The following is a 23930-nucleotide window of genomic DNA, read 5'->3' on the forward strand; positions in this document are numbered from 1 at the left end:
GCTTTTCCAGAGCCGCCACCACATCCAGGCTAACATAGCCTTGCCCAGGCACATGGCTGGATCCCCCAGTTCCTGGCTTCTGGTGCTAGTCAATAAACCTGGCAAGGGTAGACAGCTTCTAGCATCCTCCCGCACATCCCTTTATTCCCAGATAAGCAGGGAGCCTTTGCCTTTCCAGTTCTGCTGTCTTATACCCTTTGCCCCTGCCTCTTCCAGCTGCATCTCCTCAGGGCACTGTCTACTTCTGCCACTGCAGGGCCTCCCTCCAGCTGGCCTGATCCTACAGAGACTCCCTGTCCTCCCGGCTGCCTGCTACCTGTGTACCGAGGCAGACCGCTTGCTAGGGGTGCATGCCTGCACCCTCTCACAGTGACCTTTTCAAATAGGCACATTTATCAGACGTACACATAATTTTGCGGATATTTTTTGTTTCTGAGGCAAGGTAAGATTTATTGCTTTGTCAGTGTCAGGGGGTACCTACAAATGTATTTTCCCTCCCTGAGTGCCTTAGATGGTCAAAGGGTGCTCCAGTGTAACAGGTGTTGATGGGAGGAGCTCATAAAGAGTCCACCAAGCCTTATACATTTCACTGGTTTCCCCCTAGTTATGTAGTCTAAACAACCTCTGATTTGTTAGCTGAGCTGTTCATAGACTGATGTCCTGCTTCCTCTCAAATCATCTCCTTAATTCCAAGCCAGCAATTCGGACAAGGTCTATGCTAAAGGAAATCAACAGTCAGATGTAACATAATATGTAGTGCGATATACTGTTTTAATAGTGGCTTCAGAGCACTGGTAGGACTCTGGACAGGAAAAAATGTATTCCCAGTGACCAATAACCAATAAGGATTGGAAACATGCAATAATTGTATACAACATAGTGAACAAACTTAGATTTGGGCTTACCACATCTTCAAGAAATAGATAAACAAGAATAGTCAGAGAGAAGAACTAACGTAAAAGTATCAGGCAAAATCCAAAGAAACAAAAATATACAAAAACATGTGGCACCTTAAAGACTACAGTATTATATTTTAATGTGAGCATAAAAGTGTCTCCAGTCCCAATAACAAACAGGCATGCAGCAAAGAATCTGAGAAAAATGGTCCTTAACCCAGAAAAGCATTTAGTCAGTAAAATAGTTAGTCTTTAAGATGCCAGACAACCCCTTGTTGTTTTTGCTACAATAGACTAACATGGCTGAATGAATATTAAGGATTTAGCATATTAGTGATGTCTCATGAATGTTTTATAAGTAACAAGAATCATGTTAATTATTGCAAAACAATTCCCCCAGATATAATTCTCACACTCGTTGGGCTTATTTCACTTGATTTTTCATGCAAAAGGAGGGGGGGAACTTGCATTGGATGAGCTGTGGGATATATTCTGACCCCATCAGAGTCCCAGTGAAGAATCAGGGTTAGATGTTTAGTTAGTATTAAATTATAATCAACCCTTCTTATTTCCTGACACCACCCCCCCCAAATTGGTGAAATTTTGATTTCCTCTCAATGTGGCCAGCTTACTGGCAACCAGAGCACATTGCTTCTGCTTCTTTGCTTTGTAGTTCTGCAAAAATGGCATGGAAGATGACTCTCCGCTGGGGTGATGCAATTACATTATAGTATGTTGGTGAGACAAAAAAGTACTCAAGATTTGTTGCAGAATTTTTTGTCCCTGTTTATTTAAAAAAACACGCATGCACACATGCATGCATAAACACACAAACAAATCTATACATTGGCTGAAATTGTTTTCAACTGTGCAAGGAACAATGTTGCAGAGTGCCTATAACACAGAGATCTAATTCTGAATGAATTCTGCGACAAAACATGACACTCGGAGACATAAATGTCCCATCCTGATGCATGATGGTTGAAGTTATCTGTGTCTTTTGGAGGGGGGGACTGAATACAGTTCTCCTTCAGCTCTTTCTTCCCATACAGTTCTCTTGTGTCTTGACTGTACCTCAATCATTATAAATACTCCTAAGGAGAAAATGGTTCTTGGTGCCAGCACAGGTTATGCTGTCCTCGCATCATGCCTACATTTTGCCTCACTGTGTTTCAGGGCACCAAACCATGGCCCTAAGCATAGAAACACCTGTTTACTGTGCCCTGTTTTGATTTCAGCCAGCAGTGATTTTGCTCTGCAACTGAAGCAAGCAAGCACCTTAGACTGCTGCTCTTGGGGAAGTGTATAGACATTGTTCTTCTGTCAACATGAAATGTTTACTGCATTCATGCCCAGTAATTTTAAATAATTCACTCATCTTCATTGTTGCATGGATGCTAACATGTTCTTGATCTGTGAAGTTTTGAGGAGCAAAGATGGAGGTTATGCATGTATGTAGTGTTTTATTTAGTACAAACTTCTAACTGTGGCTTCTTCTTTTCCTTACAGATGAAGATAGAGTTGATACGCTAAATATCGATGGGTCTGAATTCTGGTTTGTGCCAGATAAGCGCTTGAGCTATCAAGAAGCTGCTCTTTACTGTTCTGAAAACGGAAGTGATTTGGCTTACGTGACCTCTTTCACAGCACTAACTACAATTCTAAGCAGAATAGCACATGTAATGCACCAATTTTTTGTCTTTGATAACTTTGCTTGTGAGAGTGTATCTGTGCTAAAATAGTTGATACCTCTTTCTTTATTATTATCCAAAGTTGCTTAGGCAGACCTGTGAGACCCACAATAAATATGGCTGGAAGGGAAGATACGGTATAGCAAATGTATTATCATGCATTCAGTGAGAGCGAAAGCTGTTCCTTCTCTGTATTCCCCAGCTTTTCTTCAGTAGAAAGGGAGAACAGAGCAGGAATAGAGGGTAACCAGTGCATGTCTAATTCTCTCTGACTGGAATTATGTGTGCTTGAAGCATGGTTAAGCTCAGCTTAAGAGAAAAAAACAATGCGAGAAGAGTGTAAGGAAAGAGTGTGAAGTGCTGTTTCTCATGTAATGCAGACAAAACAAGGCTGATCACGAAAACCTTAACTGCTTAAGTTGTCTTAGTAGATGAGTTGAATGTTTCTCATCTTTCAGACGTTCTATGGGAAGGATGTGCACAGGCAGTTCTATGAATGTGTCCATTCAAAAATACCTGAACTGCCTGTAGGAACCAGCAAGAGAAAGAAATTACGGCTTCTAGTACTACTACTTATTCTTAATTTTTTTAATATTGTGCCTATTATTAGTTATAAGACCATTAACAAGAATTATCTTTTTTTTTTTAGTTGTCAGTAGGGATGCTTAATTATGTAGCAAACTGTTGTTGGTTTTTGTAAACGAAGTATTTCCGTTCATTTGAAAAGAGTGTTAACATTCCTTATATCAACATGGTGCCTGGTTTGTTAATGGGATGTGCTCTTGATGATTGAATTGTACAGGAGGCATCTGGCTGCATCATTTTTCACCACATCATTTTCAAGTAGTATTGAGTGATGTTTGGTGGTAGGCCCTTGAGATTATACCGGCAAGAATATTGACTTTTTAGAAAGACTTTGAGAATTCTTGCCAAGTGGAGTCGGTGGAATTTAGCAGTGATGTTCTTCATCGTGGTCTTCTGTGAATGCACACAAACGGGTTAATCCGGCGCCTGCGTCGGTCTCCTCGGAATATTCTCGAGCTCTGAAAGAGAAAGTAACAGACGTAACGCTGCCCCCATTGCGCATGCTCCAACCCACTCCAGCCTCAGTTCCATTTCTCCGCCTGGTGATTCGGAACCTCTCTTACGAGCTCCGCTCTATTTACTGTTTTGGATAGATTTTCTACGGCTTTTTTGGACTTGGATTAGGTTTTGGACTGTGTCTTTCTCCTGCCCCCTGACGCGGACTGGATTTTGGACTCTGCACTTGGTTTTTTCCCCCTTGTTACCGTCCGTTATTGTTCCCGCCTTTTTTCCCTTCCTCAACGGCTCCCTACGCTGCGGCTTATGCCGTCAGGGCCATTTAGGCGGTGTGTGCTCTGCTCGCGCAAGATACCCCACCAGGACCCTCATGATAAGTGCCTTTTCTGTCTTGGGGCCAGACATCTCACTACGTCCTGCAAACACTGCAGGGATTTCACTAAAGCGGCTTTGAAAGCTAGGCAGAAGCGACTCAATTATCATCTTTGGGAGTCGACTCTTTCGGCCACCGCACCCTCAGAATCGGAGATGGTCTCTCCCGCGGCTACCCCGCGACAGGACGCGGACGTTTCACCCCAGCAGGGTCCTTCTAAGATGGGAAAACATTCTAAAGTACCCGCATCCAAGAAACTTCCCGGTACTACGAAATCTGATTCTGCGCCTACTAAAGGGGTGAAGCAGGGCAAGACTAAATCCTCTGCTAAACATAAGGAGGGCACTGCCCAACTTCCGTCGGTCTCCGAGTCCATCCCATCTCCTATACTGGAGGACTCGTCGAGGGAAGGTGCATACTTGTCGGAGACAGCTCCATCTCTGCCTCCTCGACAAGTCGAGCCGGTGATGCCTTCGGGCATCGTGTCTCCCACGCCTAGTCAGCTGGTTGGAGTTACCGCTGGTTTGACTTCGGCTCCACACAGCCCACCGATTCGTGGGCTGGAGTTTCCGGCTCCGTCGACCTCGACATCTCCCTCGAGGTCGAGATCGCCCCGCGACAAGCGCCCTGCCAAGACTAAACATCTCTCGACATCTCCCTCGAGGTCGAGATCGCCCCGCGGCAAACGCCCTGCAAAGACTAAGCATCTCTCTATATCCCGCTCGAGATCGAAGTCACCACGTGGAAAACGAGCCCGCAAGAGGAGACACGACTCGTCCTCCTCTTCATCTTCGACGTCGACACGGGGGAGGCGTGCCCCCAAGAAGGCGTGCTCGGATGCGCATCGACGTCGAAACAAGCACCGACGGCGTAGGCGCACATCTAGTTCTTCCGACTCCCCTTCTCCACGGCGACCTAGACACCGTCGACGCCGACATCGCTCTGCCTCCACCAGTTCGACGTCGACATCTCCTGACCGCCGACGTAGACATAAAACCAAGTATGTCTACATCGCGTCGTCATCGGACACCTCGCCACCTCGACGTCGACGTCGGCATCGACATCGCGACGTCGACCTACCTGTCGACCACCGACCGCTACAGCCTTTGCCCCTCCCTCCGTTGGCTCCACCTGCTACCATACCACAGCCTTCGACGTCGAACGCTAGAGGTGATGTTGATAAACCTCCGCGAAAGAAGAAGAGAGATGTTTTTTCATCCGACCCGGATGAAGCCTCTTCGGTCATTTCTTCCAACTCAGAACAGGAGTGTCCTCCACAACCAGATAGGAATCCACTTCCAGAAGGAGAGGCAGTTGGCTCTGACATAGGAGAGGCCAATGTCTCCTCCCCTTCCGAGGACTTCTCCTCTTATTCTCAAATGCTATTGCGTCTAGCTAAGACCCTGAAGCTGGACTTGGATCAGCCTGCTGCCGCTGCTGAAGATCTTATATTTGGAGATATTAACCAGGAGAGGGCTCCCCCTCCTAGTCTGACTTTCGTACCTGCTATTATGGACATAATAAAGCAGTACTGGGAGCACCCATCGGACAACCCACCTTTACCCAGGAGAACTGAGAATTTTTATCGCGTCCACGGCGATGATACTAAGTTCCTACTAAAACACCCGGTTCCTAACTCCTTAGTTGTTGAGACCAGTTGCACCAAGCCCACCGGTAAATCGCATGTTACCCCTACCAACAGGGAGGGCAAAAAATTAGAAATCATCGGGAGGAAGCTATACTCCCTTGCAGCCTTTCTTATTAAACTTATCAATTATCAAACTGCACTAGGGGCATACCAGAAACAACTGTGGCTAAAGATTCTACCTGGACTTCAACTCATTTCACCTGATGCTAAACAGAACTTCCTTAACTTTTACGAGGAAGCACAGACTGTGTCCAAATATCAGAGACTCTCCACTAGGCATGCTGCCGAAGCAGCAGCCAGAATCCTTATGTCCTCAATTACTGTCCGTCGACATGCCTGGTTAAGAGCGGCTAACATCTTAGATGACGTCAAGAACAAGGTAGAGAACCTCGCCTTTGATGCCACGGGCCTCTTTAATGAAAGGACTGACACTCACCTAGAGGATCTCCATAAGGCTAAGAAGGCCGCTAGATCTTATTCCATTCAGTCTCAGCCACGCTACAACAAACCTCAGTGGCGCAAACCCTACGCTCATTATCAGCAATCATCCCAATATTTCAAGACTTTCAGGAACTTACCTCAGCAAAGATCGTCTAGAGCATCCTCTTCTGCTCCCAGTTTCAGGTCCCAGCAGTCCCAGCGCACACGCTCTTTCAAACCACCTGCGAAAAGATCCAAGCGTTATCTTTGACTCTCCAGGATGCCCTCCTTCCCATCCGGGCACCACAAGACTTTCCCCCTTTTTGTCCAATTGGCTTTCAATTACAAACGATGCATGGGTCCTAAGCATCATTACTCATGGATACCGACTCGTGTTTATCGACTTACCTCCCCTAGGCTTCGTATGCCCCACATCATTCAACACTGCTCTAGAGATGGAGATTGCCTCACTCATTCGCAAACACGCCATCGAAAACGTTCCCATAAAAGACATCAAGGCCGGCTTCTATTCCAAATATTTCGCCGTGTCAAAAAAGGGCGGGGGTATAAGGCCCATTCTAGATCTCAGGGTCCTCAATACTTACCTTCGCCCTCGCCGTTTTCGTATGGTGACACTCGAGTCCATCATGCCCCTGTTGAAGAAAAACAATTGGTTTGTCCTCATAGACCTAAAGGACGCTTATTTTCATATCACCATTCATCCTCATCATCGCAAGTATCTGCGTTTCCTCTTTCGCGACACCATTTACCAGTTTCGGGCCCTACCCTTCGGGCTCTCTACAGCCCCTCGCACATTTACAAAGGTGATGGCTCCAGTGGCTGCCTACCTACGCCTTCAGGGTGTTCATATATACCCCTACATCGACGATTGGCTCCTGGTAGCTCCCTCTTACAGTCAAGCCTCAAAACATACAGGGTTGGTTCTTCGTTTACTGTCCAATCTAGGTCTCGAGGTCAACATGGAGAAATCCCATCTCAAACCATCCAGGAGGGTGCATTACATAGGCGCTTGCATCGACTCCATCACCGCACGGGTATTCCTCCCCTCAGAGAGGATTCAGAAGCTTCAACGGGCAATAAGAAAGTTTCACCCGGGGGCCAGGGTCACCGCCAGGCATGCTCAACATCTCCTGGGCCTCATGGCCTCCACAACCCCTGCCTTGTCTCATGCGCGACTCAAACTGAGATCCCTGCAGTCGTGGTTCCTCGCCCTATTCAACCCCATGACGGACAGTCAGAACAAACGCCTTCACGTTACCAGGGAACTAGCAGCTCAGTTACAATGGTGGACACACTCCCGGAATCTTCGGATAGGCAGACCATTCAGACCGCTGAGATTGACTGTTCAAATAACTACCGACGCCAGCCCATTCGGTTGGGGCGCACACTGCGGGCCGCACAAGGTACATGCGCTTTGGTCTCCACAAGAGGTGGCCCTTCATATCAATCACCTCGAGATGTTGGCTGTTATCAAGGCCCTTCGGGCGTTCCTCCCCATGGTGCGTGGTCGTGGTGTTCAAGTCATAACAGACAACACCACGACCATGTACTATCTGAACAAGCAGGGAGGCACACACTCTCCCTCGTTACTGTATCTCACAGTAATTCTATGGGAATGGTGTCGTGTTCACCACATATTTCCGGTAGCCATACATGTTCCCACGGCAGACAACTCTCTGGCAGACCAGCTCAGTCGCCTTCGCTATCAAACACACGAGTGGGAACTCCACCCCCGAGTGTTCCGGGACCTATGTCTGATGTGGGGCACTCCGACACTGGATGTCTTCGCCACCCGACAGAACGCCAAATGCACCAACTATGCGTCCCGAGCAGGGATAGGCAACGGGTCCCTAGGGGACGCCTTCATGCTCCGCTGGAATCATCCTCTCCTGTACATATTTCCCCCTCTTCCGCTCATTCAGAGGGCGCTGGTCAAGCTCCGTCAATCCAGGGCCAACGCCATATTCATAGCTCCCTTTTGGCCCCGCCAGACGTGGTTTCCCACACTTGTCAGCATGTCATCGGAGATGTGGAGGCTGCCACAGCTTCCAGACCTCCTAACCCAAGATGCGGGCGCCATCTTTCACCCAGACGTGGAAACTCTGAAGCTGACTGCGTGGAGGATCTCCCACAAGTCAGGGAAGTACTAGACAGAGCTAAGAAGCCATCCACTGCTTCCTTATATAGACGGAAATGGAACAGCTTCCTTAAGTTTACTCAGGACAGGGGTCTTATCCCCTCCCCTGTATCACTTTCCACGTTGTTGTTATATTTGCGATATTTGTTCGACTTCAACTTGGCTTTATCCACTGTAAAAGTTTATCTAGCTGCTATCATCTCGTTTCAACCGAAAGAATCTCCTTCTTCCCGGTTTTTCTCCCATCCCACTGTTAAAGCCTTTCTGAAGGGACTAGCCCACATGAGACCTCCCACCAAACCTCCAGTTCCTCAATGGTCTCTCCAACTGGTTCTTCGCGCCCTTACACGGCCTCCATTCGAACCCATGGCCACGTGTGACGTTAAGTTGTTAACTCTCAAGACACTCTTCCTAGTGGCTATCACCTCTGCACGACGTGTCAGCGAACTCGCCGCTTTACGGTCTGATCAGCCGTTTTTGCAATTCTTCAGAGATAAGGTCTTGCTATACCCCGACCTCTCCTTTCTTCCAAAAGTGGTCTCTGAATTTCACCTCAACCAACCTCTTTCTCTGCCAACTTTGTTTCCACAACCTTCGTCTGAAGTGGAGCGCATGCTCCATACCCTGGATGTTCGACGAGCCCTCGCCTTTTATGTCTCCAGAACCAGGGACATCAGGGCCTCTAACCGACTTTTTGTTTGTTATTTTGGACACAAGAAGGGCTTACCAGCAGCACGTTCTACCCTCTCACGATGGATTGTTAACACTATTATCTTGGCCTATGAACTACAACACAAGTCCCCTCCTGACGGCTTACGCGCTCACTCTACTAGGGCTGTTGCATCCTCTACGGCCTTCCTACGTGGTGTGGATACCCCGGATATTTGTAGAGCAGCCACGTGGTCAACTGTATCAACGTTCATTACCCACTATAGACTTGACCTCAGAGCCAAGAGGGACACAGTGTTTGGGAGGGCCGTACTGACATCTGTGCTGCAGTGACATCCCGCCATCCGGTGAGTAAGCTCGCTAGTCACCCGTTTGTGTGCATTCACAGAAGACCACGATGAAGAAAGTGAGGTTACTTACCTGTAACCATGGTTCTTCAAGTGGTCATTCTGTGAATTCACACAATCCCACCCGGCCTCCCCTCTAGCTGTCACTGTGAGTGCGTACCACATCTATGCACACCTGTGGCGAATAAATGGAACTGAGGCTGGAGTGGGTTGGAGCATGCGCAATGAGGGCAGCGTTACGTCTGTTACTTTCTCTTTCAGAGCTCGAGAATATTCCGAGGAGACCGACGCAGGCGCCGGATTAACCCGTTTGTGTGAATTCACAGAATGACCACTTGAAGAACCATGGTTACAGGTAAGTAACCTCACTTTATACAGGCGTACCAAGCATGACCAAACCACATTGATAACTGTCTTCTTACCTCAACAGTGGTAGATTCTGTTTGCATTTCCTGATGAATGTGATGCAAAGTTGAAAACGCTTTACAAATCTGAATGTTAGAAGGAGTTACATTAACCTCCCATAAACAGTTTCAGGATTTTTGATTTTCAGATATTATACTGCTTGCAAATCACTTGTTTTATTGTTGTTGTTGTTGTTGTTGTTATGGAAATTGTGTTGGGACCTCTTGATGGCCAGGATCTGTTGAAGATTAACAGATGGAAAAGAAACTCAAACAATTATATCACCTTGCTCCCCACATTAAGGCAATATCCTGTTCTGTATTTAAGCATGTACCGAATTCCAGCTCTGGAAGCTGATACGGAGATCTGATGAGGTGTTGGTTATGAGCCTCATTGTGTCCAATCAGCATCTCATCAGACAGCCATGACAGCTTCTGTTGTCCAAACTCTGTGCTCACGTTAATATTGGATTGTAGACTGGATTATATGATGTATTTAGTATATTAACATCTCACCTCAGCATTTCATCAGATCTCAGTCATACCTGGAAAGGATCTATTTAGATCTGAAGGGGGGGAGATATATCAGTATATTGTGCAAAAAAATTGTTCCATTTCTTTGTTACAAATATTTTTCAGCATTTAGTCTGTAAGAGAAAATGTCACAGTTGTGGCTAAGACATCTCCTTTTTGCTTTTTTTTTTTTTTCAGTTAACAGATGCAAGACAGAGTTGGTGGGTGAAATATACGCCTCCTACAAACCGGTACCGTTCCTTGTACGTAGAACCATCAAAGTTTGTATTGTTCTATGGAGTCTTTCATGGTGTGAACATGTTGAAGCCATAGGTCAAATACCTGAACAATGACTGTCATTCATCTTGCTTATCTTTAAACATTCTGTACCCAGCAATGATGTTTCCACAATAGTTCACACAGAACTAAAAATATAACAGGTTGAATGTAGAAATGTTCTAGTGGAAGAAATTCAGGCAATGGCATTGTTCTGTGAATTGTTGTACAGAGAGGAAACATGCCAGTTTGAGAATGAAACCTTGCATAACACCTTGTGCGACCTCTACATTTCATTTGTCTTATCTCATGCAAGAATCTTGCATTAAGTCAGGGAGAAATCCACCTGTCTGTCCACCCATGAAAAAGTTCCTCTGGCTCCAACACGAGATCATTAAAGAGCCCAATATCTGGCTGTGTAGAAACATCACGTGCCACTGTTACATGGAGTCAAGTGGTGAGGACTGTCATATTTATGTCTACCGAGTAGACATGGTCTAGAGGGGCGGGGTAAAAATCTAATAAATAAATAAATAAATAAATAAAAAATTTTCTGTCTCCCAGGTTGTTCAGGGCAAGTGTGCAGAAACCTTTGAGATAATGTGAAAATAAGTTGCCCATACAACCTGAAACCAGAGATAACACCATCCAGCATTAACCCTGTTCAGGAAGTATCTGTTCACTATCTGTCCGACCATAATTCAAAGTCATAGCCTCAAATAGCTTGGCCCCGGGGATCTAAAGGATCACTTCCTCCCCAGTGGACCTGCCTTGTGTTTGAGGTTGGCTACTGTAAACACTTCTGCATCCAAATTCAATTAGCTAGTGGCTGTAGAAAGCTCTGTTGTGCATTCTTAGTGGCAGGTTTACTATCATAGCACTATTTTGCTGAACTTTTTTTGTCTTTGTTTTGATAGATTATTCTGCTTTATTTTGCACTGCACAAAATTTCTTTAAATAGATTACTGCAGTTCAATGATTTATTACATGGAGCAGCCTCTGTGTCATATGAGGCTACTGTTTGCATCAGGAAGGAAGCCTCCTTTTCGTACGTTTTCTTTTTGAACCCCTGCTGCAGGAAAAGCTGGAGTAGAAGTTGCAACTTTTCTAGCACTAGTGAGCCCAATGAAAAAAAGAACTATTGTTCTTCCTCTGTGTTTTATTTCCATTACATCCAAGGCCACTGTTTCTGCAGTTACTCCTGTGTGCATAAAAACAAAAGCAAACATGTGGATCCATGCAAACAAAACAACATGCAAAGCTCATAAGCAGGCAGTAGTTTTATAAGGACTAGCTGAAATTCTGCAGGCTTTCCAATTCTCCAGAAATCTTAACCTAACTAGCTTGTTCCAAAACAGAACAAAAGAAAATATGAAGCAGGGAGAAATTAGAAATAAAAGAGATGGCCAGATGTTGTAGCCATGAGGTCTGCAATTAAACTCCCCAAGGTTGAGATTGCAGAGTCACTGACAGGTATGCCAGGTAGTCTTTGGAAACACAAAACTGGCTCCAACACAGAGGTCTGCCTCTTGCGTTAAGTAAAAATGTGACAGGTGCCTGAGATAGCTCAGAGCAGAATATGGCGAATTATCATTTTGGTTTGGGGAGACTTGAGTAATCTTACTTACTTCTCCCCAGTCTGGATAAAAAAACCCCCAAAGCTTTAAAAACGTAAAGAAAAATCATGGGCTAGATCTAATTTTAGTTCAACCTAGAGTAGACCTCTTGTAATGAGCGGGTTTGCTCCAGTTGTGTTTAGCATTGCATCTAGTTTCATATGTATCCATAGAAGTAAACAGAAATTCTGTGCCCTTGAATAACTAAGCTGGGCTGAATCCTGATGGCTTTTGGTGGAGACAAATGTTCTGAGAATAGATCCACCTGATCGCTAACCTTTCCCTATTGGACAGGGACTTCTCTGTTGCCAGTAATGTGGTTTTGTGTTCAGGAAGTTACTAGATATTTCTTTATCCAGGCTCCATAATTATCTTCCCATTCACAGGGTGGCTTATTGTGTGAGTAGAATGACCAAAGATGAGCCTTCTTTGCGTTTTACGTATGCCACCTTGAGTACCCTTGAGGGCAGAAAATTTGGGTATAAATATAAAATTAAGTGGAAGCTGTGGATGCAGATTAATCATGCTTAGGGGAAGCCCACTGAAATTAGCAGGACTTAAATTACCTGTATTTTTGCTCCATAAGACGCACCTGACCTTAAGACACACCTAATTTTTAGAGGAGGAACACAGGGAAAATATATTCTGAACCAAATAGTGTAATAAAATATTTAAGAAACTATAACAGAATAACATTTGAACCATGTAAAGTGAACAGTGGTCAACAATGGCATTAATATAGACCATTATCAGCCAGTGATAAGACCTTTACCACTCTACCTATATTTTACATTTCCTTTCATCCACCACCTCCCCATGCTTATAGAAATGTCTCAATGACAGATGAGATTGTTGTGCAACTCTGCCCAGCTACAGCTCAAGCCTATATTAAGTTAGAAATGGTTTGTCTGATTTGGCACTGCATTGAGAGGTCCCTTTTAGTTGTGTGGAGGATAAATAGTGGAATTAAACTATTTAACAGCTGGTTTTCCTTATTTACTTTAGGTTATGCAAAAGAACAGCAACACAAAGCTTAACCTGATCCCATTCACCAGCAGTAGCACATGCTCAGCATAAGACCAAATCTCCATTTTCTGACATAATTGAACATTTATAGCATGCAAGGCACAACAGGTTAGGCCACACAAAGCCATGAACAATGTTCTTGATGAGCTAAAAAAACTGAATACAAACTATAGTAGCTGAAATCAGGAAGCAGGTACTGTAATCCAGTTAGAAGTCACGAGGCACAGTTAGTTTCCTTGCTCAACACCCTTTGGAAATACATTCTCTATTAGATGCCCAGAACTAGTTGAAAAGTTTGCAAGTTGAATCCAAATTTCCCATAGAAATGCATTGAAAATTAATTAATGAATTTTTATGGGGGGAAAAAGGTCAGAAACTTTAAAAAACTTAAAAGAAAGTCACTTACCAGGTACTATAGACTGAGCCTTGCTCTTCACAAAAGAGCCCAAAAAGAGCCCGAAACAGCTAAAAGCCAGCAGGCAGACGGCAGCCATTTTGTGCTCTTCTCTGCTCTTGCTCCCTTCCCCTCCCCTCTCCCCACCTAACAGCTGATCGGCGCTGGTCTGAACACTTCCTAGGCAGCAAGTATGCACGTTTCTACACAAGCAGGTTTCAACTCAAACGGAGCACCTTTTCACCCAAGCACTAACCCCAAACAAACAGATTTTAAACTAAATTTTACATTTTAAAATGACAATACCAGGCAGTCCCAGGTCTCTCTCCCAGCCCTCTAACTGCTTGGACTAGCAAGGAAGCAGACAAGCAGCCTCTTCACTAACTGAAAGTTTGAATTTCCCTGCCTTCCCCGCATATTAGGTATGCTAATATCTGTGCACTGGAGGATTGTGGGAGGAACATCCAGCCCCTGATGGGGGTCCTGTGGGGTACCCCAAAACACTGAGGAGCTCTCCTGGCCTCTTTCAGCACTGGGGCTGTGCAACCCTGTTCTGATCAGGAGGTGCAACCAGGGGGTCACCATGCCTTTGGGGGACAGGGCACAGAAAGGGACAGGAGGTTCAGAGGCCATTCCAACTCAAACCTGGCAGGGGAGATACTATGATCATCAAAGTGGTTTTCCCAGGGTGAGGCTCATCTATTGCACTTTGGATGTGCTGACCCCTGTGATTTCCCCAAATATAGGAAAATCAGCTGCCTAAGTGGGGGACTGTGTTTGTGGTTTCCCCTGGTTTTTCTAGAATTACTCGTTCCCCTTTTGTCCTTGGCTGTTTTCAGTGCATGCTGCCATAGGCCTGTTGGCCTTGCTGGTTTTCCAGGTGGGCTCCAGGAAGCAGATCCTAGAAAGCCAGCAGTGCAGAATGGTGAGGTCCAAACAGCAAGCAGTCTCTGGTGCTAGTTCAGAGGCCTCCCAGCATGGCAGTGGGGGGCTTCTGGGTTGTGGTTGTTGAACCCCTTTTTTACTGTATTTGTTCCATAAGACGCACATACTTTCTCTATTTGGGGGGGTGCGCCTTATGGAGCAAAAAAATACGGTATATGGTAAAAAAACAATAGTGTGGCAAATTAAAGATGAACGAAGTATTTTTCTGCGTGAAGTTTTGTGGGTTACAACCTACTTCAGACATGTGGCTCATGATAGGCCATGAGTTTTTAATGACACATAGTACGTGGTAGGAGGATAGAAACCAAATGAGGGGGGGGGCAGACTGAAATACTTGGTAATGACGTTTCCTGGCATTATTACCATCATTCCTGAACATACAATTTTTAACTGTAGATAGAGCTGGTTTGACAAAAATTAAGTTGCATGCATGTATTTTTTAAAATTATTTCTTCATTTTGCCTAGTTTTTCAGTATTTTCATATTATCATGAACGACACTTCAGAGACTGTTGGCATATTTCCTATCAAAGCTGGTATAGAGGTAAGGTAAAACTTTATTTTACTAATGCAAAAAATAATGCTTCCCTTGGTTGTTGTAGGTTTTTCGGGCTCTTTGGCCGTGTTCTGAAAGTTGTTCTTCCTAACGTTTCACCAGTCTCTGTGGCCGGCATCTTTAGAGGACAGCACTCTGCTTCCCTTTGTTTATAACTCTTACAAGTTTTCTGTCTGAAAGCAGTTTCTTTGTTTCCTTTCAGACTTTTCAATTTAAAAAACTACATTCCATTCCCTGCTATATTTTTAATTTTAAGAAGATAAGCCACTTTAGATGTTAGACGTTAAAGGGCTGGTCAAGAAATCACCTGCAGTTGAATCCATGGTAGTGGCTTCAGCTGCACGTAGTTTCTTAACCAGCCATTTAAGGTTAGGCAAATAATTTTTTTTTCCAGAATGATGCAGCACATCAGCAATAGTCTATATGCAGTAAAACATATCACTTTCCCTGCCCTCTACCAAGCAGAGGGATTGATTAATTTGTCAGTATCCTGAGCCTCTTCACAGTGTTGGCAGGAGTCATTTATGTGTGAATGGTCAGACTTGATTAGATTGTTTTAATCAAGCCAGCCCATTCCCAAGTGGCCCACACAACAGTAGCTCACTTCCTAATGCTATTATAGCTATACAGTATCTTATGTTTTATTACTGGAAAGATAATTGCCAGCTGTAGCATTCTACCAGCACATTGGGAGACTTTCTGCAGTAAAATGCCGTGCCCAACAGAGCAAATGTCTTCATTTTTTGACCCTATACTTCTCCAACAAGCTAGATGGCATTGTTACTATGTAATGGCTTAAACCTAATTGGTCCAAACTAGTATATATTCATTGACTTAATTGATGGATGATGAATCAGCCCATGCATAAATCTCACTAATGCACTGTGCCTGCTCTAGCTGAGTCTACCAGCTGGATTCAGGTCACTGCCTTGACTGTATAGGAACAAATTTAATATGCCTTATCGCAAATCAAACTGGTCTGTCTAGCTCAATATTCTGGACTGTAACTGCGGCAACTCCCTAAGGGTTTTAGTGTTTGCCACTCCAGCTTGTGCATCTGGGAATATGGTGTGCTGAACTCAGAGGTTGAAAAGGATATACTTTTTGGGTTATAGCTTCCAAACTTCAATTGAACCTGGCAGTTCAGTGTGTGTTGCATGGAGGTTTGTTACATGTTAAGCACAAGATAAATGTGAAATGAAATGATAATATAAATAATGCTTTTATTTTTGTACCCTTGGTTCCTACAGACAGCACAATAAACTGCAATACGAAACTTCCCTTCATTTGTGAGAAATACAATGCATCACTGTTGGAGACACATGATCCAGGTTATAAGCCACCTCAGAGAAAATGTCCTGAAAATTGGGTTCTTTTTCTAGATAAGGTAATGAAAGAGATGAATGGGGCCAAATTCCAACCTTCCCGTTTCAGACCATAATGATCTATTGCATTGGTTCCCAACCTTGGATTCCAATATGTTCTTATACTAAAACTCCCAGAAACCTTCAGCACTGGCTGTGCTGGCCAGGATTTCTGGGAGATTTACTCCAAGGACACCTGGGTTACCCAAGGCTGGGAACCACTTAATCTATTGGAAAGTAGTTTATAAGAGACTCCAAATCAGTTTGATTCGTTTAATTGTGTTGAATTGCAAGAAACAAACCCTTGTGAATTATTTTTCTTTGATTTTCTGTTCTTATGTAAACTATACAGTACTGCTAAGTATCAAAGCTAATATGAAATGCATTTACCTTTGCCTCTGTGCTTCTTTTTTAAATACAAATAAATAAAGATTTCCTCTTTCAGTGTTTTCTAACAGTGCCCCCTCGGGAACTAAATTTTAAAGAAGCAAAGGACTATTGTAATTCATATGGCGGCTTGCTTCCTTCTATCAAAAGCCAAGTTGAACAAGGTAATAAATGCTCTGCTTTTTGCAAAGTGTGATCATGTTCTAGAACTTTAAGTATCTACTGATACTTCAGTGCTTCTAGAGATCAAAGGATTGGTGAGAAATTTGATGGGTTTGTATTTGAATGCATGATTACCCAGTTTATACATTCAAGAACTAAATGTAATCTCAAATGTAATTTATTATTCTAAATCCATACATTTCCAGGCTCACAATGTGAATGTCACTGGAGGAGGAAGAGAAATTAGTATGAACCAAAGTAATACACATATTTGCAAAATGAAAACGTGGTTTGAACAATTGTGCACATTTGAAAAATGTATATATTGTACACAAACTTTTTTCTAGATTAGTGGAGGAATGTACAGTATGCAAAAATGCATCTAAGTCACAAAAGTCTGTGAGGTCAGTGTTTTCTGTTTTTAGAAGGGGTTGAGAATTACCACAAACTGTATTTGCATTTTTCATTTCATTGCCATGTGTCCTGTTCACATGGTTTCTGTCTTTTGCGAAGCCCATATGGATGATAGTTTATTGAACTATGTAAATACAGTGGTGCCTCGCATAACGTTTGCTTCGTTTAACGTTTTTTTCGCTTAACGTTTATTTTTTCAGAGTCAGATTGTGCTTCGTATAACGTTTTTCCCTATGGGTGATTTTCACATAGCGATTTTGGGACCATGCTTCGCTTAACGTTTTTGGTTTTAGGGCCCCTGCTTCACTTAACGATGTTCATTTTTTCAATTACAAAAGTGTCTTAACATGTTGAAAAATGGTTTTAAATGCTTGGAATTGTTAGTGCACCTTCTAAATTGTGTGCATACTTAATTTGGCATTGATCTGACTTTTCGTTAATTTTTTGTGAATTTTTTTCTCCCCCATAGGAAACAATGGAGCTGTCAGATTTTGACAGCTGTCAAAAGTTGAGGGGAAAAAATTCACCATAAATTAACGAAAAGTCAGATCAAAGCCAAAGTAACTTTTGCATCCGTTTTAGAGGGTGCAGAAGCTAATCCAAGCATTTAAAACCATTTTTGACCCTTTTATGACACACTTAAATTTGCAAAAATTGACTTCGCAAAGCCATTGAAATGTATTGAGTCGGCTTCAATACATTCCAATGGAGGAAACATTGTATCGTTTAACAATGTTTACTATGGGTTTTTTCACTTAAGGACGCCAATCCGTGCCTATTAGAACGGATTAACCAGTTTCCAATGCATTCCTATGGGAAATGGTGTTTCGCATAAAGTTTTTTTCGCATAAGGTTTTTTTTTGGAACCAATTAAAAACGTTATGCGAGGCACCACTGTATATATTTATTAACCTTCAAGGTCCTAACAAGGCACTTAACTATGTTTGCTGCAAAACAGTGATCTGTGTTGTGATTCCTTAACCTGGTTCAGATTTAAGATAAGCTATAGCACTAGTCAAGCACTGTATATTAGACTGAATATAGAGAGGAACACTCTAGTCCCACCTGACATCAGTTCCATCACTCTCCTACATTTAGAAGGCAACAAGTCTGAAAAGAGAGTGCCCCATTATCCAACTAGGGTACATGAAGTCAGGCCCTAACTTTCAAGTATTCTAACTCATAAAGACAGTCCTTGCAGGTAGCAGAAGCTATCTATCTTCAGAAATACTCCTTTGCTTATATACAAGGACACCTATACAAGGTACTAAGGTAGTGGGACTGAAGTGCTCCCCTCTACATCTGAGTGTATCCTAATATATAATACTCAAGAAAGTGTTTTGTAAAGGATTCCAAATCAATTTGATTAGTTCTCTGTGAATTAATTATTTTATACTTGTGGTTTAGATGGTCCCCAGTCCCTTCTCCTGCTTTGGTGCATGATAGTGGAAACTAACCAGATCTTCTTATTACCTCTGAAGCAGAAACTGTTTCGAGAAACTTGTCAATGATATCACATCAGTGACAATCATATCAAAATTCATCTGAGTATCAAAGTAGAACTCTTTTCATTAATTCCAGGCAACATCAGCTTGTCTATTTCTACCAGCTTCATTTACCTCTATTGCTTCTGTGTTCTGTGTGCACAAAAATACTTCAAAGTTTGAAAACGTATTCTCAAAGGCTTTGAAAACATTCTTACAGTTATGATAAAAAATGTAGGCACAAATACTTAAACAGAAATATATCCAAAATTCAGGAGCATCTCTTTTAAAAGTTAAGAAAGAACGAGAATGTTCCAATTACATTCCCAAAATGCAAAAGCTTATAGCCTAATAAGGCACAGTGAAAAAGCAAGACAGAATACAATGCTTAAAATACCAAAGTTATTAAGAATAAAAATATATTCAAGAAAATGACTTTCCTAGCTTCTAATCATATTAGGAATACATAGGAAAATTGTGCTAAGTACTCATCCAGCCAGCCAGCTTTGTGCCAGTTCGCATCTATGGATGGAAATCCATGATGATTACTGTAATGTCTGGTCCCCCAAATGGTGTGGAGTTGTGATCATGTGCTAAATGAATTCCTGAATCCCTGCGTTTCTTATCTCACTATATTCATAATTCATTCAGTTGTTTACCTTTCCTTCTAAGTATAAACAATATTTTGCACAGGGCCCAGAGATGCAAAAGCTTAGATATCTGAGACATTTTTTCCATTGGGAGATTGTATTATTTGTGTGCTTTAATGTAGTTTTAATGGTTTGTGACTCAGTATCTGGCAAGTTGCGACTACATCATAAAAAGTTTGCAAGGCCTGAAGGAACAAAGGCTGGTAGCATAAAAGATTTAAACCCCCTGGAAAACCAGAATATTATAATTTTAGAGTGAAAATTATAAAACCTGCATCCTTTGTTTATGCTTATCATTCTCAAAACACACATTCAGCTGGCAGGAGTGTTATGATACAGTGAACTTGCTTGGCTGACTCATTGTTTTAAAATGACTATAGTAAACTATTGTTCAACCTCATTTTTAAAAGCACTTTTATTTTCAGGATTACTTTTTACATAACCCCCCTTAATTATTTAAACACTATATGCATACACAATTCCTGTGCAGATAAGGCTGCAGGTGTGCTATATTCCTAAGCTAGAAAAAAACAGACCTGGTCACAACCAAGAGCCAGCAGCACACCTAAGTTGTGAGCCTGGTTTTTCAGGTGGAATGTAACCCCATCCAGACCAGGTAAGGATGTGCTCCATAGTCTGTATAGTTTGCATAGCTAAAGATGTAAAGGAGAGATAGAGCTGCATGTCATCAGCATACAGATGACAGTGGACTCCAAACCCTTGGTGACATTTTTGAGAGGCCTCATACAGACATTGAACAGCATTGGAGAGATCCTTTGGCTGCCTAATCCTAATGTGAAAATATTTATCTTCCACCCAACAGATTTTATAACATCTTTGCTTCCGGGTTTGCCCAAAAATATTTGGATTGGTTTGTGCTTTCGGGTCCACTTGCGTGAAAACAAGTGGGTAGATGGCAGTGATTTGGAATATAGCAACTTCCACCCCTTGCTTCAAGGAAAGCTAAGGAAGGTTCAGCTTGATGTAAGTTTTTGAAACTGTTTTTCCATTGGCTTTTTTGTGTATAGTGGTGCCTCGCTAGACAGTTACCCTGCATGACAGTTTTTTCGCTAGACATTGACTTTTTGTGATCGCTATAGCGATTCGCAAAACAGTGATTCCTATGGGGGAATTTCGTTGGACAATGTTTGGTCCCTGCTTCGCAAACCGATTTTCACTAGATGACGATTTTGACAGCTTCCTCCGTGCTCGCAAAACGGGTGTTTTCGGGACCTAAGCTTCGCAACACAGCAATTTAAACAGCTGATCGGCGGTTCCTATGGCCAGTGTTCGCTAGACAACGACGATTCTTCCCCATTGGAACGCATTAAGCAGGTTTCAATGCATTCCAATGGGGAAATGCTTTTAGCTACACAATGATTTCGCTAAACAGCGATTTCAGTGGAATGGATTATCATTGTCTAGCAAGGCACCACTGTACAGTGGGGTCTCGACTTACGAAAGGCTCGACATATGAATGTTTCGACTTACGAACCGCTTTCATAGGAATATATGGACTCGACTTACGAACTTAGATTCGAGTTACAAACTCTCTTTTTTCCTTTTTTTTAAAGCTCAGTCATCTTAGGTTAAAAGAAAAAAGAAAAAATATCCCCCTCTAGTGGCAGAAGGCGGAATAGCAGCTTCCCATTAGTTTCTATGGACAAAAAGAGCAGATACAGATTAAATGGTTTTCAATGCATTCCTATGGGACATGCAGATTCGACTTAAGAACTTTTGGACCTGAGAACTGCCTTCCAATACGGATTAAGTTCGTAAGTCGAGACCCCACTGTAATTCAGTTGCAGGAGAAAAGACTGTACTTCTTATCAACTTACTGTAGATCAAAGAAGGAAAACAAAATGTAAAAGAAGTAAAATCTGTTCATTTCTAAACGATCAGTTTGTAGCAGGTTCCAACAGTGATTCCACAACCCCAGATGTTCTTGAACTGCAACTCCCAGAAATCCTGGCCAACACAGCTAGTGGTGAAAAGGCTTCTGGGAGTTGTAGTCCAAGCACATCTGGGGACCCAGGGTTGAGAATCACTCTGAGAAACAAATGCATCAAACTGGGTGGTATTTCCTTGATTCAAATTTTGTTCATAGTATAGTTGTGGCTGCAATATAAGAAATATGATAAATGTCATTTTTTTGAAAAAAAATGTGTAATAAGAGATAAACCTCTATATAGGGACAAATTCTTTACCTGGTTCAGAAAGAAAATAACTGTAATTTCTTTAGTTCTGTTTTGCACCACAACGGTCAGAAGGTAGCGCCTCAGGCTTGTGCCTTCCCCTCTTCTCCTTTACCACAAGGCGATGAGAAGCTTTTCTCTTTTCTTTAACTGCACTTTAGCTTTATAGCTAAATTCTATGAACTGTAATTAGTCTTATCTGTGACATAAGGAAACAAGCCAACTTCATAAATCATAGTTTAAATGGTAAGGCAAGACCATTCCCAGTTTGCTGTGGACCCATAACTGGGAACAGGATAGGAAGGGGACCAGCATCATCTTGGAAGCACTCTAGGAGCCTCTGTAATTCCCAGCAGATGCTGGCTTCCAGTGTTGCTGGCTGGCCAGTCAAAAGGGGGATTGGCTGGGAGGTTGGAAGCAAGGCAGACCAGAGGCTAGCAGCTTTCACCCTGATCTGCTTAGGGAAAGTATCACTGCTCCCCCACTGCTTCTCAGCATCAGTCGTTGTACAAGCTTCACATATTCACTCGTTCTTCTCATTCCAAGGATTTCTGTTTTTGGCAAGGGGGTTGCCTCACACTCTGTACTTCCTAACCTGTCGCAACATGAATTGGTCCTATAGCACTGGAAGGCATTGAGCTTGATCCAGATGGTGGGGAATAGGTTCTGTGTGTCTAGGTACTTCTTCTTGGGGTTGATTTTAAACAATCCGGAATGATGACCTCCGAAAAGTTGCCCAGCTTAGGGTCAGTCAGATAGGCTTAGCAACTGGTCCCAAAGTGTCCACTGAATGACATAGTGCTTAGGTGGGTGCCTCTCTGTCTGTATCCCAGCATGCAGGCTGGAGCAGTTCATTGGTCAGAAAGTATTCGATACTGCACCAAACTATGTACCTCTAACCAATAAAGTTGTAATCATAGCTTTATTTGTACCATCAAAAACTATGTTGTATACTGGCTTCCTACCCAGGCCAGAGGATTAGATTACTGCCTGGATCCATACCATAATTAAGGCAGGTCCATTTCTTTGCTTAAAAATTAAAATTGTAAGATTTTCTGCATCCGTGCTGTGGGTCATTCACATGATGGTTTGATTAGTATTATATTATTATTATTATATTAGTATTATATTATATTAGTATCAACTAAAAACATGGCTTTATGTCCAGGCCTTCCCTCCTGCCAGCATTTAATTTAATTTAATTTAAATTAATTCTCTCTCTTTCTTATCTATCTATCATTTATTATTTCTAGTATGTTTTGTCAATAATCGATGCTCATGGATTTATATTATTTTAATTGTATATATACTGTTGTTAGGCACTCAGAGTGGTATAAATATACCAGATGGGCGGGATATAAATCAAATAAATAAATAAATAAATAAATAAATAAATAAATAAATAAATAAATAAATAAATAATATCTGAATTCAGCCAGTCTCTTACTGTATTTGGATAAGTCTTCAACTGCAATTTTGTGACATATCAGCAGCCACAACAGTGCTTTGGTATCTTCTCTGGAATATGCTGGGGTTCTAATAAGCATTTATCTCCACATCTTCTCTCTCTCTTTTTTCGCCCCTACCAGCTATTTGATGAGGAGGTAAACAACCAGTGTGGTATTTTACTCAACAATCCCAAGTCAACATATGTTGGTACTTGGAATTTCACTTCCTGTGCTGATACACAGTCCGTAGCCCTGTGCCAAAGCAAGTCTGAACCAGGTAAGACTGTTCATCTCTAACAACTCTCTGCATGCCTGTGAGCTTGACAAGGCCTCTTGTACTGAACCTGGGAAAGATTTGACTTCTCTCTGCGTGCATCCTCTCTTCTTGGAGCCGCTTTACATTAGGGGTCCAGAACATGTGTTCCTTCAGATGTTGCTGGATTGCACCTTCCACTGTTGTCAATGATGTTGGGTAATGGGAGCTGTAGCACAGGAATCTCTGGAGTGCCATGCATCCCTGCTTTATGTGGCAACTCCTGATGGGCAAGGGTCCATCTCTGAATACAGACCCCTGGCACGTGGCCACTGTGTACTTACTGGACAGGTGGGATGGGCATGATCACTTTCTCTTCCCGGCATGCAGGTTTTACTCTTACACCCTTCGATCCTGATGTGAATAAGTTACCTTTGTGGTCATCTTCCTATAATGTTTTCATTAAAATAACTGCCCATTGTCTTTGTTTTTGACAAGTGGAATTAATCATGAGTAGAGATGGGGGTATTTGTATTCGTACGATACAAATATCCCCGTGCAGACTTAATGAGGCTCCGGCCCCTGGGGCTGAACCGTCCAC

The 23930-nt window shown here is 42.8% G+C and overlaps 1 protein-coding gene and 1 pseudogene across 1 annotated transcript in view; both read left to right on the top strand.

Moving 5' to 3' along the window:
• LY75 (lymphocyte antigen 75) overlaps positions 1-23930 on the top strand; it is an 85405-nt gene that overhangs the window by 39953 nt on the left and 21522 nt on the right. Inside the window, exons 18-24 of the mRNA XM_020798384.3 lie at positions 2406-2575; positions 10359-10423; positions 14884-14960; positions 16223-16359; positions 16782-16887; positions 20257-20417; positions 23218-23353. Coding sequence (XP_020654043.3) covers positions 2406-2575; positions 10359-10423; positions 14884-14960; positions 16223-16359; positions 16782-16887; positions 20257-20417; positions 23218-23353 — 852 coding nt within the window. The remainder of the gene's footprint in view (positions 1-2405; positions 2576-10358; positions 10424-14883; positions 14961-16222; positions 16360-16781; positions 16888-20256; positions 20418-23217; positions 23354-23930) is intronic.
• Positions 14110-14264, top strand: LOC144586165 (U1 spliceosomal RNA; annotated as a pseudogene).

Source organism: Pogona vitticeps, chromosome 1 (genome assembly GCF_051106095.1).
Source record: "Pogona vitticeps strain Pit_001003342236 chromosome 1, PviZW2.1, whole genome shotgun sequence".
Taxonomy (NCBI): domain Eukaryota; kingdom Metazoa; phylum Chordata; class Lepidosauria; order Squamata; family Agamidae; genus Pogona; species Pogona vitticeps.